Below are 18,118 nucleotides of genomic sequence, written 5' to 3'. Positions count from 1 at the left end.
GTGCAGTTATGAATCCCGCTGCGATTGAGTCGATCATAGAGACAATGCGGTCTCTGATGACCTCGTAGGGGAAAATAGCTGTCACCACCGGCCTTGTCGCTCCCGAAACTCCAATCGCTATACCCAAGTGACTAGAGTTGGCGCAGCCCGTCTACCTGTGTGCGCTGCGATATGATGTATGGAGACGACGCCTCGTGGAGATGGAGATGGAGGAGGTGAAGGGAACCTATCTGTTGGACACGGGAGCATCGTGCACCGTAATCCACGCAGATAACCCCATCGCCTCGCCTCTGTCCACCGGGGTCCCATATCTTCTGTCGGGCTTCACGGGCGAAGAACAGGCTGGCGCACATTCCCTTCCCCTCTCCATTCGTTTAGGACCACTCCGCACCACATGGAAGTGTACCCTAATGAAGTGAGAGGTGGGAGGTGGAACGGGAGTCCTGGGGTCTGATTTCTTGGTAGCCCATGGGATCCACGTGGACCTGAGAAATCATTGGCCCTGAAATTAGGATCGGGAGCTTGCCGCGCGTGCAAGCCCCCGATGTGCACTCACCCTGCGCGCCGACATCTGAAGCCCGGGCCTGCTTGCATTTCATGTCACTGGCCCGGTTCAGATGTCGGCGCGATGTGCTTACCTGATCCAGCAGCGTAGTTAGTGCGATGTGCCGGCTGGGATCAGGTGAGCACTGTGCAGCCAATCAGGGGAGGGGAAACTCATTCATGAGTTTGAGAGTAAGAACTGTCAAACTCATGAAAAGTATGGGCTGCCAAAACACTACTTAAACTTTAAATAAAATTTTAAAAAACATCCCACTGATTATATTGGCCCAGAAATTCCAGAACGGGGCTTGCAGCGCGTGCAAGCCCCGTATTTACACTTACCCCTCGCTACTGACGATCAGCTCCAGGGACGCCTGGACTTGGTGAATGAAAAAGAAGAATCCCGGGCAGCGTATGACGTCACGCCGCCCAGGAGTGCAGCCAGCGCGAAGCCAGGAGCGTGCAGTGTAAGTGAGACACGCCCCTTGAGGTCTCAGTTTCACTGGACACGCCCCCAATGTTTCTGTCAAGCTGCTAAGGATTTTTACATGCAAAGCAGCAGTTTAAATAGGTTTTTGGAAGTTTTTTGAAGATTTTGGTAACTTTTATAAACTCTTTAAAATGTTTACATTATTTTGAGTAATCTGAAGTAGTTTTAAAGAGAATTAAAGCAATTTAAAGACTTTTAAAAGCCCTAAAAGAATTTTTTTAATTCCATTTATTTATTTAGCAATGTCGTCGTCATACGTGTCTTCACACTGTTCCCTTTGGGGAACTGTATGAAGTGGTGGAAGGATTTATGGCCGTGATTAACGCTCATTCCGTGACCGTAACCATCTTTGAACCAGCCATTAGGGCGGTTAGTCCTATGGCGGGAGGGTTTTACGGGCTCCCACAAGCTATACAAGGAGGGGGGGCCACCCACACCCACGGACGCAAATATCCCACTGGATGTCAACCCAGAATTTAGAGCCGGAGCTCCGACTCCACTTGCCGGGACTGTCTGGAGCGGGGTTCGAAACCCTACCCTGATCTGGCCCAGCGGCAGGGATCCTACCGCTATGACAAAGGCCCAATCCGATTAGCAACGTGAAATGGCAGCATAGGGCTCCAGTCACGGGGAGGGAAAAGGCGCAGGAAACGTATGGGTGTCACCTTTTGTGCGGAGTGGGCCTTTTGCGTAGCAGTAAGCATCCCCGCCGCTGGGCCAGAAGGAGTAGGGTTTTGAACCCCACTCCAGACAGTCCCGGCAAGTGGAGTCGGAGTTCCAACTTTAAATTCTGGGTGGACATCCAGCGGGATACTTGCGTCCGTGGGTGTTGGTGGCCCCCCCCCCCTCAGATGGGCTGTGGGAGCCAGTAAAACCCTCCCGCCATAGGACTAACCACCCTAATGGCTGGTTCAAAGATGGTTACGGTCACGGAATGAGCGTTAATCACGGCCATAAATCCTTCCACCACTTCATACAGTTCCCCAAAGGGAACAGTGTGAGGATACGTACGATGATGACCTCTTCCGCAATGCACCTCCTTGGACCCTCAGTCACAGATGCGAGGGGGCAAGTCGTGCAATTTTTAAATTTTTCATTTTATTGACATGTAAAATGTTGGCCCAGTAATTCCCTTCCAACTGCGCGAGTACGGTTGGGGTACTTACGCATCTGGCCGGATGAAATGCCGGTTTTCAGCATGCACAGTGCTTTTGGGGAAAACCGGCATTTCCTGTCCTCTGAACGAAGGGGTTCAGAGGCAGAACGCGTGCGACTGCACAGGCAGCGCGTGCGCAGTATAATTCGCCGCTTTCATTACTGCTTTCAGTGAGGTCAAGTCCTTACAACTTACACATGAAAAAAGCATGGGTACAGTTGCTCCAGAGGCTGCAGAGGAAGATATTTCTTATCGTGGAGCTTCTGAAAGTATGTATGTCTGTATATATTCCTTTGCGTGTTATGTATATATTCCTTTACTTATGTGTATGAATGTATTATTTAATTATGACTTTCAGAGAAAGTAACTTATTTGAAAATCATAATTAAAAACATACATTCATACACATTAGTAAAGGAATATAAAACATACATACATATACGTAAAGGAATATATGTGGACATACATACATAACTCATTCTCACATTCCATTCACACAGCCACAATTGCTCCTTCTACCTACCGTTCTGAAAACCCTTTTAAAAAAAAAAAAAAAATTTTAACTTTAAAACTTACTTAAAATTTCTTAAAATAACTTCCCTCCCTTTCCCAAACAAAAATATTGCATTTCAGAAGCTCCACGATAAAATGTTTCTTCCTCCGCAGCCAATGAACCACTTTACACTTGCTTTTTTCAAGTGTAACTTCTGAGGACTTACCCTCACGGATTTCATGAATGAAATCTACGAAGTTCACTGCGCAAGCGCTGCCTGTGCAGTCGCACGCGCTCGAGGTCTGGAAATGCCGGCGTTCCCCGCATGCGCTGTTCATGCTGAACGCCGGCATTTTCAACGGCCAGATGCGTGAGTACCCCGAGCGCACTCATGCCTTTGGCCGCGAATTTCTGGCCCATTAACTATAAATACGTTTAAAAAAATGTTTTAAACAATTAATCAAATTTTTGAAAAAAATAAATTTTTAAAAAATAGGGTCTAAAACTAAACTTACCTTACTGTAAATTCTTTAAAAATAATAAACCTGTGGAAAAAAAAATTCTAAATTGTACTAAAAGCCCACTTACCTGTAAAACTAAGTACTTACGTCTGGTTTTTCCACACGTAAAAACCGGAAGCCTTTACACTCGGGCAACTCTGGAAAAAAAAAAGGAATTTCACTGCGCACGCGCTGCCTGTGCAGTCGCACGCGTTCTGCCTCTTAACCCCTTGGGTCAGAGGACAGGAAATGCCGGTTTTCAGCGCATGCGCTGTGCATGCTGAAAACCGGCAATTCCTCCGGGCACACGCGTGAGTACCCCGTCCGTACTCACGCGTTGTGACAGGAATTACTGGGCCATTGTCTCTGGGGAGAGGGTACGAGTGTGAAGGAGATAAGAGAGTGTTAAGGAAACCCCTACGAAGGCGCGGGTTGGCCGGCGAGAAGTAAAATTCTTGGGTCTAACCCTATGCGCTGGCGAGAGAACCGTAGACCAGGAGGATGAGCCGGAATCGGTGGAAAATCCACCGGTCTATGCCACTCGCACAGTGGAGGTGTCCCGACGCAACAAGTGGTTTAGCATGAAGCGGTGCAAACTGTTTAAACCGGGTGCAAAAGCATCAGCAACCGAAGCCAGGTCTGAGGGTAAAGATCCTCAGCCTGAGGCGCGCGATGAGTCACAGACCACACAAGCTGGCGTTGTAGCCTGCTTGGAAGGAGAAGAGGTCCCGCCCACCTGGGGCTTTCTCCGATGGCCTGGGACTCGGACGAGGAGGGGCCCGAACAACAAGGTCCCGCCCTTGACACGATTCTGGAAGAGGTGGCGTCGGAGGACGGAGATCCTGCTCTCGACTCGAGCGTGGGGGAGGTAGAAATTGGGGGCAGAGACCCTTTGCCTGTAGGGACAGGTGAGGAGGAGCCGTCTGCCACAGGCCCAATTCCCGAAGGGGCGGAGACTGAGGGGAGGGAGCCGAAGCCTACAGTCGTGGAAGAGCCACTGGCTGTGAGAGCTGAAGTCCCACCCGAAGATCCACTCGCCAAGGGAGCCTGCCCAAAATCCCAAAGGGGCGGAGCCTGAGGGAAGGGAGCCAAAGCCTACAGTCGTGGAAGAGCCACAGGCTGTGAGAGCTAAGGTCTCACCCGAAGGTCCACTCGCTAAGGGAGCCACGCCCAAAGTATCTTTTCGCAGATCGACTCGAACGCCTCAGCCTGTAAAACCTTGGCCCGATTCCCCCACCCCCAGTAGACGCCGACTTCAGAAATCCTTGAAAAAACACAGTCCCCAATTAGCAGCAAAAGGCTGCGGGGAACCAGAGCCACAGGTCACTGCAGCCCCGCCACAGGGAGCGGCAAGCTGCAGTCCAATCAGGGATTAGGCAAGCCACCCGGGGACGGGCGGCGCTGTACATAAGTCAGGTTAAGTTTAAGTTTAAGGTGTGTAAATATTAAAATGATTAGAGTGTAAGTAGTTTTAAATCTGCCCAGTATATGTGTGTGTTTTTGGATCGAGGTCGAAGGACCCGATCATGCCGTCACCTAAGCCAGAATCTCTCGGGAGCCTGGCTATATTGTTTGATTTATTGCAGGAACTAGTAAAGATGAGAGGGATCCTCGTCGCGTTCGTGATGGTCGGATGGAGCTGGGCCTATTGGGGCCGCACCAAGGACTCCACCATCTATGGGTGCTCTGGAAATAGAGGCCCCATCGCGACTGACGGAACCGGCCCACGGGACGCTGAAGAGACTGCTGCCTACTTCCATGAAGGGAGATGGCCAGGCTGGCTTGGGTCGAACTCTACTGAATACTCCAGCCAGACGGGGTTTGCATACAGAGAAACGTCTCTGATGTGCCCCAGGGTGCGGATCATTGCACCCAGGATCAGCGTCACCGTGGGCAAGAAGATGTGCCTTGTTTGTCACGGACATGTACCTTTGGACCGCTGGTGGTGGCTGCGTAAGTTGAGCAGCACCATGAAGAACTCGACGGTGGAGTGGGAGAGATTGGGTAATAACACCCATCGGACAATAACAGGAACACACGGGGGGTTGAGTGTCTGTTGGGACAAATGGTGGGAACCAGATGAGGGGATCTACATCTGTATGTGGGGTTCAGAACGCGCTTGCCCCACAGGCGTCCCCATCTTTTTCCAAAGACAGTGGCAGGGTGCTGGACAAGGAATGAGGTGGGACGTCAGCACACAGGCATGCGGAGTCCCATACTCTCAGATCCCAGTAAATGCCACGGAGCTCATCACCCCACCCCGCAAGCCCCTGCCCACAGTTCCAGTAGCTGAAGCCCTCAAGGAAGGGTGCCCCACCACAACAAAGGGACCCGGGAATGGATTGGTATTGGTACCCACAGATCAGGTACTGTACCAAGGGGTCCACTATGCGATGGCTTCGGTGATTTTAAATCTCACCGAGGTAAGATTGCCAGCGTGGTGCCCCAAGGAAACGGAGCAATTATACCAGGTCCTGTTAACAAACATGTTTAAACAGTTTTACGAATTCGACTTTGCCGATGCCGACAGAGCCAAATTGTACACCACACCACATGAGGTCTTGGACAGAATAGGGAGGTAAAGAAGGGGTGCAGTAAATGATATTTTCACAGCTTTTAATACAGGAACTTCCGTCATCAACACACTGGATGACGTGGAGCTGCAAACCCAGATCAATGGTTTAAAAACACAGTTAAGAAAGATACTGACTGATGAGAATAAGGTAGTGGGTTCTGAGTTACATGAGGACCAGGCCATGACACTACACTTAAAAGAGATTATAGCTGAGCTGGAGAAACACGCCAGAACGGTAAATGCCCTCATTAGGGAGGATCGGAATGCGTCCGATCAGGCTGCGCAGAACGAAGCTTGTGTGCTATACGGGGCGTGGTTACTGGGCGAGGGCCGCAGTAATCTGGAGGATTTAAAGCAAGGCTTAGTCCCCTCCTGGATCAGCAACAAGCACCTCGCAGCCCTCCACCCTTTTGAGAATACATTGAGTCCGTGCCAGCTCAGACTAGCTTCAGAGGCCTACCCAGTCCCAGTGGACGGTCTAATCACACCATTATGGGTATAGTGGTAAGAATGCCGGTGATGGGAAAGACAGCCAAACCCACCCCGGTATACAGGGTGGAGAACACTGGAGTCATTCAGGGGGGTGCACACATTCGCTACACGGAGGTCCCACCTTACGTCATTCGATGGGAGCATGCAATGACGGGTGCCGACCTCTCGGGGTGCCGGAGCCGAGGAGCACACATCATTCTGTGTCCCCAGCACTTGAATGCCCATTCAAAACCACAGTGCGGGTTCAGAACTGCTGGTGCGAAGCCTATAAATTGCACTATGGAGGCAATGGCACAAGGCCATGTGCCCCCACAGGTGGCATATATAGGAGGTGGGACATACTGTGTCACCACTGCAGCGCCCCACTACCAGCATGGACAGCACGGTTGGTGTCCGGTCAGTGACAGCAGCTTCTGTTTCAAGCCCAGGGCAGAAGTTCAAGTGGCCCAAGAGCGAATTGTCCCCATTCCTGAGCCTTCCACTGTTCATGTCACTGTGAAAGAGAATTTCACCGATCTGCAGTGTTTCGTTGCACATTTTGGATATATCATTCCCCCTCTCCCTGAACACCTCACCAAGATATTAAAAGCCGTTGTTGTTTCACAGAAACACTTCTATACACTGGAGCAGAAGACTCTAGAGATAGGGGCAGACATATTGGACATAGTGACCCCACCGTGGTGGGACCTGTTCATTAATATAGAAATCCCTTCCTGGATTAGGATAGCCTCCCACGTTCTTGTAGTGTGCCAGGTTGTCATTGTAGTTTATTTACTGTTTGTACACTGTAAAAAGGTCAAACATTCGCAGAAGTATGAGAATAGAGGGGAATGGAGGGAGCATTATGTGCAGGTAGAAGAAGAGACACCCGTTTAGATTTTGCTGCTTGCATAAAGTTAAAGTTTTCCCTCCCTCCTCTGTATTATTTTTGATATGTATTCATGTGTATTTTTGAATTTTTCATGTATGTACTTTATTTTATTATTGAAGTTTTATTAGATGTGATGTTATTATTAGAAAGTGATGTGTATGCACTAGGTGATGTAGGGGTATAAGGACCCCCTCCACGCCTGGAAGTAAGTTGTTAGATTTTTAACTCCAAGGTATTGCCATTTATAGATGCTTAATGTACACTAGATTTTTCTGAAATGAGAAATGCATGTGTCGTGGGGTCATAGATAGGTAAATACTGGGGATGGTTAGATTGTGGAAAGTCAGAAAATTTTGCTCACCCAGAATTTATGATACTTCAAGCAAGTTACAGTATCATTAGGGGGGAGTGTAAGATTCGCAAAATTGGACTTTATATTAATAAGGGTCAAATGGCAGAAGAGGCCATGATTTTAAAGACTGTTTTAAAAATAGCCCAGAAAAAGGGGCATACAAAATGGCTGCCATACCATGTGACCAGCTTATTGGTACACTTTAAAATGGTTCCTGCGCAACCTCAGACAGATTTGTGGATTCAACCCACAGTAAGTTCTGGAAGCCGTTTCTGAGAGAACGAAACCAGACCCACACGCATGCATATGGATTAGATGCAGATCTAGTCAAGATCGGCCTGGAGACAGAGGCCATCAAAATGTTGACCCAGACAAAAGGGGACAATTTCATATTCATGAGAACAGCACCCAGGACTAGACAACGAGATCAGCAGGACATTAAAAACAATGAAGGTCATTCCAGACCAGAGATGGGCCTCTTACCAGCCGTTTAAGACATTTAAAAATATAATGACTACCCCACTGTGCTCCCAGCCCGCCAAAAATTAAACAAAGACTAACCTGATTTTGGGCGGGAGACGGAGGTTTCTGGAAGAAAGTATATCTGGAAGACTTTTTCGGCAGTTGGACACACAGGCAGACACGTAGGCTTGGAGAGCTGGAAACACACAGCTTGAATCCGGACACCCAGAAGAAGAAGCAGGCAATCGCAGGAGGAAGAAGAAAGCCAACATCGAGAAGGCCGTCTCAAAACCAGTGTTCCGCCCCGGGGAAGCACATCGGGAGATCATCGACCGTCCCCGGGCCGTTGCCGGAACAAGAGGCCATCGACCCAACTTGGGAGAAGAGACAAAAAAATAAAAACCCCAAGAGGAGAAACCTTCCAGCCACCCCAGCAGGAGCTCCATGATCCACGTGGAGACAAAATGCCTGAAAGGACCAAACACAGACTCGATTTCAAAACCTTGCACTTCCTAGTGGGATTGGTGAGCATGTTTCTGGCCCTTCACAATCAGTTCTAGATCGGTTTAATAAGGGGGTGGATTTAAGGGTACAATTAACATGAGTTGTTGTCCCTCGATGTTCCGTGTGTTTCCTTATTTCATAATGATCTTTGTAGAGTATAAGATGCCTGTATTTGCTTTAATTAGTACTATGTCATTATGATTTGTTTGTGTGTGTTTTTCCCTCACATGTACTCCCTTATCTGCTTGCATTTGATTTGATATTTTTCCTTATGCAATAAAATTTCATTTTGTTTCATCAAACTTGGTCTACAAGAGTTTTCTCTACATTGTAGTTCCTGCCCCTATGTCCAGAGTATAGAATCTAAGGGGCAAGTGGGTCAAACCACTCAAGGTTTTACTGTGCAAGAGAGAGAGGCCTCTGGAGAGAGAAACCTCAGGGAAAACTCTCGAGGAAAACCTCTTACAGCATAGGCAACAGGCTTCCAATCTTCACCCTCTGCTTATAGTAAGACCGTGCCTAGGCCATCTTTTGATGCATCCGTTGACACTTTGATTCTCTTTGTTGGGTCAAAGAAGGTGAGTACAGGTGTGCTTGTCAGCACTGTTTTGAGGTTCATCCACTCTTGTTCATGTCTTTCTGTCCATGCGAACTCATTTGTTTTATGTAGCAGGTCTCGCAGACAGTCTGTCTTGGCTGACAAGTTAGGAATGAACTTTCCAATGAAGTTATCATCCCCATGATGCGTAGCACTCCTATTTTGTCAGTGGGTCGGGGCATTTTGAGTATGGCGTTTACTTTTTCCATATCTGGCTCTATTCCTTTACCAGATAGATTATCTCCTCGGAAAGTGACTTCCTGGACGCCAAACTGACACTTGGCTTTGTTGAGCTTCAGTCCATTCCGGCGTATGCTCTGTAGCACTTTAGTCAGTCTCTCATTGTGTTCTTTCAGTGTGGAGCCCCAGATGATGATGTCATCAACATAGACCCGAACTCCTTTCAGACCTTCAATTATGTGTTCCATCGCTCTATGAAAGATTTCAGATGCAGATATTATCCCGAAAGGCATTCTGAGGAAACAATACCTGCCAAATGGTGTGTTGAAGGTACAGTACTTGGTGCTCTCTTCATCCAGTTTTAGTTGCCAAAATCCTTGTGAGGCATCGAGCTTTGTGAAGTATCTGGCACCTGACATTTCACTGGTGATTTCTTCTCGCTTGGGAATCTGGTAGTGTTCACGTTTTATGTTTGCATTTAAGTCCTTTGGATCCATGCATACTCTTAGATCATTGTTCTTTTTCTTTACACATACCATGGAGTTAACCCAGTCTGTTGGCTCTTCGACTTTCCTGATGACTCCTAGTGTGGTCATTCAGTCCAGTTCTTTCTTGAGCCGGTCACGCAGGGGTGCTGGAACTCTCCGTGGAGCATGTACCACTGGCTGAGCATCCTCCTTTAGCTGGATCTTGTAAGTGAATGGTAGAACTCCAAATCCTTTGAACACATCCTGGAAATTACTCACTACAGAATCCACTGAGTCATCTGGTCTGCTTATGGCACAGTTTATACGGTAGACTCTCTTGACCAGTTCTAAGTCCTCACAAGCTTTGTCACCTAGCAGTGAATCAAGTCCTTCAGCCACAACAGAAAACATGAGATATTGCACTTTGTCTTTGACTGTCACTTTAAGTGTGCATACACCTAAGCTATTTTCTGTCCATTATAGTTCTTCAGTAGTACTGACTTTTACTGTATTTTGGGCTTTTCTTTCATATTTTTAATGTCACTCATACTGATTAAGTTTGCTTTTGCCCCAGTGTCTAGTTTCAATGTAGCTAATGCTCCATTTACCTGCAGTGGCATCATCCATTTGTCCTCTTTTACTGCATTAACTTTATGTTCAGCATTGTCCATTCCTGAGGGCTGCACATTTTCTGTATCCTTTTCTATATTGTCACATGACACCATTCCTACAAAAAATGTCTCACTTAAATCAGTGTCCTCAATCACATTGACTTGTTGCCCTTTCTTTGTTTTTACTTTTGAAAAGCATTGTTTGGCAAAGTGATTCTTTCCATTACATTTTGTGCACATTTTTCCAAACGCTGGGCATTGTCTTGACTGGTGCTGGTAACCACAGTGTTTACAATTAAAAATTCCATCCTCCGATTGCTTTGCATTTCTGTTCTGCCCATGTTTCTTCCCCTTGTAGGACACAGCACCGACAGCAGCACTATCACTTGCTACAGTCGCATTATTATTAATTTCACTGAAAGTCTTTGCGTGCTGTTGAGCTAGCTCACTGGCATGGCATATTTTCACAGCTTTCTCCAATGTTAGTTCAGTTTCTCTCAACAAACGTTCCCTGACCTTTTTATCATGAATACCAAACACAATCTGGTCATGAATCATGGATGATTTCAGTTCAGAGAAATTACATGTCTGTGCTTTCAGTTTCAGATCAGTCACAAAGCTATCAAAAGTCTCATTTTGCTGCTGTGTCCGTGAACGGAACACGTACCTCTCAAGGTCTCGGTCTTTTTGGGAGAACAATGTGTATCAAACTTCTTTAGCACATCGTCCATTTTTTTTCTGTCCTCCTCTTGATCAAATACAAACGTATTAAATATCTCTATCACCTGTGGGCCTGCAATCGTGAGCAGTAACGCTATTTTCCTTGCGTCTGGCATCGTACCAAACCCGATGGCAGCAATATAGAGTTTGAATTGTTGTTTGAAAGTCCGCCAATTGCAGTCGACATTCCCCGTGAGTTTCAAACCCTCCGGTGGCTTCAATTTCTCCATGTCGTGTTTCACAATATTCAGCAGATATTACCAATCCTGGTACCATGTTATGTTCATAAAGAAATAGACGTTTTCATTGTGAACAGCTAGCTTGAGCTAGTCATTTATTCAGCCATATGGACTAGTGTACAGGCATCTATCTTGACTACTGCCTTGTGGGTAGCCCACTACTAAACATACAGCTCCACCTAGTGTACCATTCTAGAATGACATGTTGCTGATCATTACACCCCCTCTAGGCAAGTTCGATCAAGCTGTGTTCGAACATGTTTTTCCTTGTCATCCCAGTCTGTGGATGCTTGTACAGGTCTGATTGAAATTTTAAGGTAATGTTGCATGTCTAGTTGTCCTATAATGAGGGAGCAGGCTGATTGTGGTACCAGTCCTACATCTAGGGTTACCGTTATTCCATGTATAGTAATAGGTATCTTGTAAAAATTTATTATTTTGGTTTCATCTTGTGTGAATCCCCCTAATGGTTTTTTTACAAATTGGGTCTCCCAAATCTGTCCACTTAGTTTTTATAATTGCAGGATCTATTACAGTGTAATAAGCCCCCGTATCAAACAGGGCCTTCACTTGTGTATTTGTGGGCAAGGTTGCCAATGCATAAGGGAATTCAAGAGGCCCTAGCTGGGTGCCAGGCCTCCAATCCTGGGATTGCCCATCCTCAGGGTCCTGAGCTTCATTTGCTGCGTTGACTTTAATTATTTTAACTGACTTTTGTTCCTCCCTTTTAAGGGTATTATGTTTTCTAGATCCCTTTGGGGGTTTGTCTGACCGTTTATTATAATGGATTTTAAGCTGTCTATAGTTTTCTTGAAGATTCTGGTCATTTATTTCATCATGAGCTTGCCACCTTAACTGGAATCCATGGCCCCCAGGAGCATAGGCTGCTCGGGGACCTGCTATTCAGCCATGGTTGTCACCACCTTACATAAGAACATAAGAAATAGGAGCAGGAGTAGGCCAATCGGCCCCTCGAGCCTGCTCCACCATTCAATAAGATCATGGCTGATCTGATCCTAACCTCAAATCTTCTATCACTCTCCATCCACCCGAGCCCATGTGATCTCCCGGGAGAGGCGAAAAACCAGATAAAAGACCCAATGGCCAATTTGGGAGAAAAAAATCTGGGAAATTCCTCTCTGACCCATCTAGGCGATCGAAACTCGTCCAGGAGATCACTCTGTCCCTATATTTTCTACAGTACTTACCTTCTTTAAAGGCGATCTCCACCCCAGCCAGGAACAGGAATAAAACCATGTCCTGAAATCTAACACAGAATTAGAACACAGTAGGAGCAGAACCAGGCTACACGGCCCCTGGGCCCACTCCACTACCCACAGGGCCATGACCATTCCGAACCTAGACTCATGTCCAATTTCCTGCCCACTCCCCGTAACCCTTAATTCCCTTTACTTCTAGGAAACTATCTATTTCTGTTTTTAATTTATTTAATGATGTAGCTTCCACAGCTTTCTGGGGCAGCAAATTCCACAAACCTACCACCCTCTGAGTGAAGAAGTTTCTCCTCATCTCAGTTTTGAAAGAGCAGCCCCTTATTCTACTTACCTTCTGTAAAGGCGATCTCCACCCCAGCCAGGAACAGGAATAAAACCATGTCCTGAAATCTAACACAGAATTAGAACACAGTAGGAGCAGAACCAGGCTACACGGCCCCTGGGCCCACTCCACTACCCACAGGGCCATGACCATTCCGAACCTAGACTCATGTCTAGGTTCCTTTCATTAGGCCTCCCAATTGTGCAGGTGTGCACCTTATCATTAAGGAATTTAGTGGATTTGGAGTATTTATTTGATTATCCCACAGGATATTCTGTATCCCTTGGTTCTGGGGATCAACATTAATCGTGCCATGAGTTCTAACAGCTCCTTCGGCATCAAAGCCTTCTATTTCAAAAATTATCACTTGGTTTTGTGGAGGTACAGGGATAGGATTATTTCCCCTAATAAGGCAATCGTTTACATTTTCTAATAAAAAGACTTGGCCAATTCCGACAGGGTTTGCCATTGGCCTTCAGGGCCTAACCTCGGTTAGGGTTTAATATTTCGTCAGGACCTAACCTCGGTTAGGATTTAATATGTACTTTATAAGAAATTTCTAGACCTCAATGGTATATTGAGGGAGTTCTGATTTAAGTTCTACAAGGCCTGATTAGGGTCTTGTCATCTCTAGAGACTTAAATCTGGGTCTTAGAACCACTGTCAGTAAACATTCCTTCTATACTTAACAATCTACAGGATATAGATAGATACAAATATAAGTATAGGTTCTGTATCAACTCGTTAACACACATGTTGGGCGCCAACTGAAGGGATAATTACAAGTTCTAGCCCTTTTCGGGCTACCCCAGATCAGGCGTACTCCCCGGACATTCACCTTCAACTAAAGTTAGAGATAGCCGAATTCTAAAAGACGCTTAATTGGGTCTAAAGGTCCAGGCTATCTCTCCCTAAAGGAAAGGAATGACCTGAAGATATTACCGTCTTCCAGATAGCACTTTTAATAAGTTTAACTAGACTGTAACCTTCCGGATATTATGAGCGTCCGGAATACCCCCCAGAACTCTGCAACTCTTCACCAAAGAATGTACAGAGATTTGAGTTTGCGAGTTTGATACAGAAATACTAATTTGAGACAATTCTAAAAATATATAAATTTATTAAAGAACCGACATGCAGTTAACAGCTCGTGAGTCCATCGCAACATTACAGTTCAAAAACAAATAGCTTACATTTCTTATTTCTCAGAGATCCTTATTTTCAAATCTTAACTTCGTTACATTCCTACATTTCTTACTTATTTCTAAATCCAGAACTTCCACCAAAATCAAATTAAAAGTACCTCTTTGATCCCCGAGGTTCAAAGTTAAAAACTTACAGAGATGCCTGTGAAGAGTGAAAGAATCGCTTGGCCCGTTCAGCGACTTCTGACTTTCTGTTTGGAAAGCTCTTATTTTTATACTCTTTTTTCATGGTTTCTCCTTTGAAGTTTTCTGCCAATGTAAGCTAATTATCTTTAGTGATACCTCTGTTGAATGCTTTCCATTCTTACTGTCATTTCAGCCGCCTACTCTCAGACTTCTGTCTCTACCTGTAGGTGTTCAATAGTTATCATAAAAACAATATGACAGTAATGGTTTCTGTTTGATGCCATTTTTACAAAATTCTTTCATTCAATTCTTAATATTGGCTTAACTGGTTTTAGCAGACGTCATGACTCCTAGCTGCTCCAAGTTCAATACAAAATCCATGTGATTGCTTGGTGTATCTATTGAAGTCATATCTTCAAAGTGTTCTATAGGTATCATATTTACAATATGTAAATTAAAACCACTTTAACCAGGGTGTTTCATGCATTTCTAGCTATCTCAATTGGTTGCATATCAGACTTCAGGACTCCATATTTCAAGCTTAACATAAAAACGATTTGACCAGCAGGTGTTTCTTTTACTTGATGTCATTTTTTCAAAGGCACATGCCTCTTTTAATGTTTCTGTGTTTCTGTTCAACGTGTTGGTTTATAACACTTTACTTGGGTCACTCCATTGTGTTTCTCCCAAACTCCAGACCTTTTCGAAGTGCCAAACTGTTATTTCAATAGGGCCATTGTTTCTTGGTCAATAACCCATTCCCATTTCAAAAGCTTGTCGTTTTTACAACTTTGTTAACAACTGATCTTTATCTCAGAAGCCTGTATTTCTGTTTACAGCTTGTTTCTCTGAGGATTTTTAGATTTTTAAACCCAGTTTCTCATGTTTTAATAATATCAGAATTTTCATAGGATGGTGTATTTTTCTGAAATATGGCTTATTCCTTCACATGTCTCTGGTACGGTACAGTACTCCTGGTGTGTCTACAGTTGGTACAGTACTCCTGGCATGTTTAGAATTGGTACAGTACAGTACTTCTGGTGTGGCTCTGGTACGGTACAGTACTCCTGGTGTGTCTCTAGTACGGTACATGTACTCCTGGTGTGTCTAGAGTTGGTATAGTACAGTACTCCTGTTGTGTCTCTGGCACGGTACAGTACTCCTGGTGTGTCTTGAGTTGGTAGGTACAGTCTTGCTTATTTGTAATATTGAAATGTAAATTGCTTTGGATCCATGAATATTACATTGTATATTGAAAGATTGTAACCGTACACTGCAACTCTGGAAAGAACAGACAAGTGTTTTGAATGCATTTTTATTTCAAACTAATTGCTGCAAATAGGTAACAAAACCACAACCAGACTATCCAACTGCTCTTCACTCTCACCAGAATGACTGATGTGTGTCTGAAGTTCACCATAGCACCCTGAGACGTCTAAGGATTAACTGGAGAAATATTAACCATGCCTTCTGAAGAGGAAGTCACACATCTGATACAATTATTGTTTTAGAGGTAGAGTCAGGCTGGAATCTGAAGTTTGTAATAATGGATACCTGGGAACAAGTTAGAGGCTGGAATCTAATCAATGGGTTTGCTTGGTTTATATATAGAATAACAGATACCTGGGAGTGAGTTACTGGCTGGAATCTAATCAATGGGTTTGCTTGGTTTATATATAGAATAACAGATACCTGGGAGTGAGTTACTGGCTGGAATCTAATCAATGGGTTTGCTTGGTTTATATATAGAATAACAGATACCTGGGAGTGAGTTACTGGCTGGAATCTAATCAAAGGGTTCGGATTTTTTTATGGAGAACAGCAAATACTGAACTCTAATCAAATGACATTATAAACTGTGAGAATGATGCTCAGATAATTCCCTAAACCTCTAGATGAGTTTAGTCTCTTACATGCACACATCCTATTTTTCAAATACACATACCATAGAGTTTGAGAGAGTGGTTTTACTCCATTTTGAATCATTTACTTTCTCAGTGGTGGGTTTCATGGCTGACAACAACCCGTGTGCTCTTTGCCAGTGATACTTGCCGTCATTTACTTTGAAGGAGTCACGATTGCCATATAATCTATACAAATTTATCAAGTGATAATTCACAGTTGATTACCATAAAGTAATAGTAAGTTTGCATCATCCTCAATTCATGTTAATGGCCCATTTAAAAAATATTTAATTAATCTTTGTGTACATTGCCTTCTCATAAACTTATCCTTTACATACAATTCGAACACATCTCTGTAACTGAATCCAACCCACAACCAATAGAGCTTCATAAAATACTTTCTTCCCATGATCTACCTGCCCCACGTTCTGAACAGGATGAAGAAACTCTTCTGACTCCTCCCTGGGTCACATGAAGAAATCGGAAGCCCTATTCCACTAAGCAGTTAAACAGTTCTCGGCCATATTTACTTGAGCTAGAAACAAACGAGTGAACTCTACATGGCTAGCCAGGGTGTGGCTGTCATTCATCATCTTCCACATCCACGTTCCCTGGTGGTGAAACCTCTGCAGCATCCTCAATAGCAATGTCATCTTCCTCATGATTTCTGAAGATAAAGTCAGCAGAATTTCCAATTAGAAAAGCCATGTGCACAACTTCCTTCCACGTAACTACTAAACACGGCATACAGCACATTCCAATTAAACAATGAATTCCAGCTCATGCAGAATAAATCACTCCTGAAGACTAAATCAAAACCAATGAAGAGTACAGCCAAACATAAGACGAACGTTACACCGGGAATATCCTCAGGGAATCTCTTGATTGGCTGCCATAACTTCAACAAAAATGCCTGGATAGATGCATAGATAGAGAGAAACTTGATCCGCTGGTGGGGGAGTCTAGGACAAGAGGACATAACCTTAAAATCAGAGCCAGGCCATTCAGGAGAGAAGTTAGGAAACATTTCTTCACACAAAGTGTTGTAGAAGTGTGGCACTCTCTCCCACAAAAAGCAGTAGATGCTACCTCAAATCATAATTTAACATCTGGGAGCGATAGATTTTTGCTAGACAAGAGTATAAAAGGATTTGGAGCCAAGGTGGGTGGATGGAGTTGAGATACAGGTCAGCCATGATCTCACTGAATTGTAGAACAGGCTCGAGGGGCTGAGTGGCCTACTCCTGTTCCTATGTAAACAGGGTTTCCACCAATCTTGCACCAAAGTTATGGCAGCCAATCTGGGTAACTTGTAAGGAAATTCCCAGTGTAAATCCCTAACAAAGACTTAACCCCAATCAATGAAGAGTTAATCCCAATTAATATTAAAATTAAGCATTTTTAAAAATGAAGAGTAAAACCTGCAAATTATACGATCCAATACTCACATATGAATTCTTAATGTATTGGCATGAAATTCTTATGTAGACTATATTAATGGAGGTGTAAATCCATTTAAAATAACCGACTAAAGTAAATCCCAACAAATAAAGAATAACTCCCATTATTGGTGATTAAACCCCATTCAATGAAAACCCACTGCAGACTAATTCAATCAAGATTAAACTCCATTCAATAGAGACTATATCCCCAAACAATGAAGCCTATCTTCTTCTTCTTCTTAGGCAGTCCCTCGGAACCGAGGATGACTTGCTTCCACATTAAAAATGAGTTTGCAGGTGACTGATTCGTCCAATGCAGGACCTACAGTCTCTGTCACAGGTGGGGCAGACGGTGGTTGAAGGGGCGGGTGGGTGGGGTGCTTGGGTTGACGTGCACTCCTTGCGCTGACTGCGCTTGGCTTCCGTTTGCTCCCGGCGAAGAGACTCGAGGTGTTCGGTGCCTTCCCGGATGCTTCTCCTCCACTTTGTGCAGTCTTGGGCCAGGGATTCCCAGGTATCGGTGGGGATGTTACACTTTTTCAAGGAGGCTTTGAGGGTGTCCTTGAAGCGTTTCCTCTGCCCACCTGGGGCTCTCTTGCCGTGCCGGAGCTCCAAGTAGAGTGATTGTTTT

The 18,118-nt window shown here is 44.9% G+C and overlaps 1 protein-coding gene across 1 annotated transcript in view; it reads right to left on the bottom strand.

Annotated features, from left to right (window-relative positions):
• Window positions 1–15,442: 15,442 nt before the first annotated feature.
• LOC147116000 (S-arrestin-like) overlaps window positions 15,443–18,118 on the bottom strand; it is a 179,440-nt gene continuing 176,764 nt past the window's right edge. Inside the window, exon 16 of the mRNA XM_085990708.1 lies at window positions 15,443–16,712. Within this exon, the coding sequence (XP_085846834.1) occupies window positions 16,628–16,712 (85 nt within the window). The 3' untranslated portion in view covers window positions 15,443–16,627. The remainder of the gene's footprint in view (window positions 16,713–18,118) is intronic.

Source organism: Somniosus microcephalus, chromosome 6, assembly GCF_052327205.1.
Source record: "Somniosus microcephalus isolate GS21.2 chromosome 6, FLI_Smic_1.0, whole genome shotgun sequence".
NCBI classification, from domain to species: domain Eukaryota; kingdom Metazoa; phylum Chordata; class Chondrichthyes; order Squaliformes; family Somniosidae; genus Somniosus; species Somniosus microcephalus.
The sequence above is the reverse complement of the archived record's forward strand: the minus strand, read 5'-3'. Positions and strand labels throughout refer to the sequence as shown.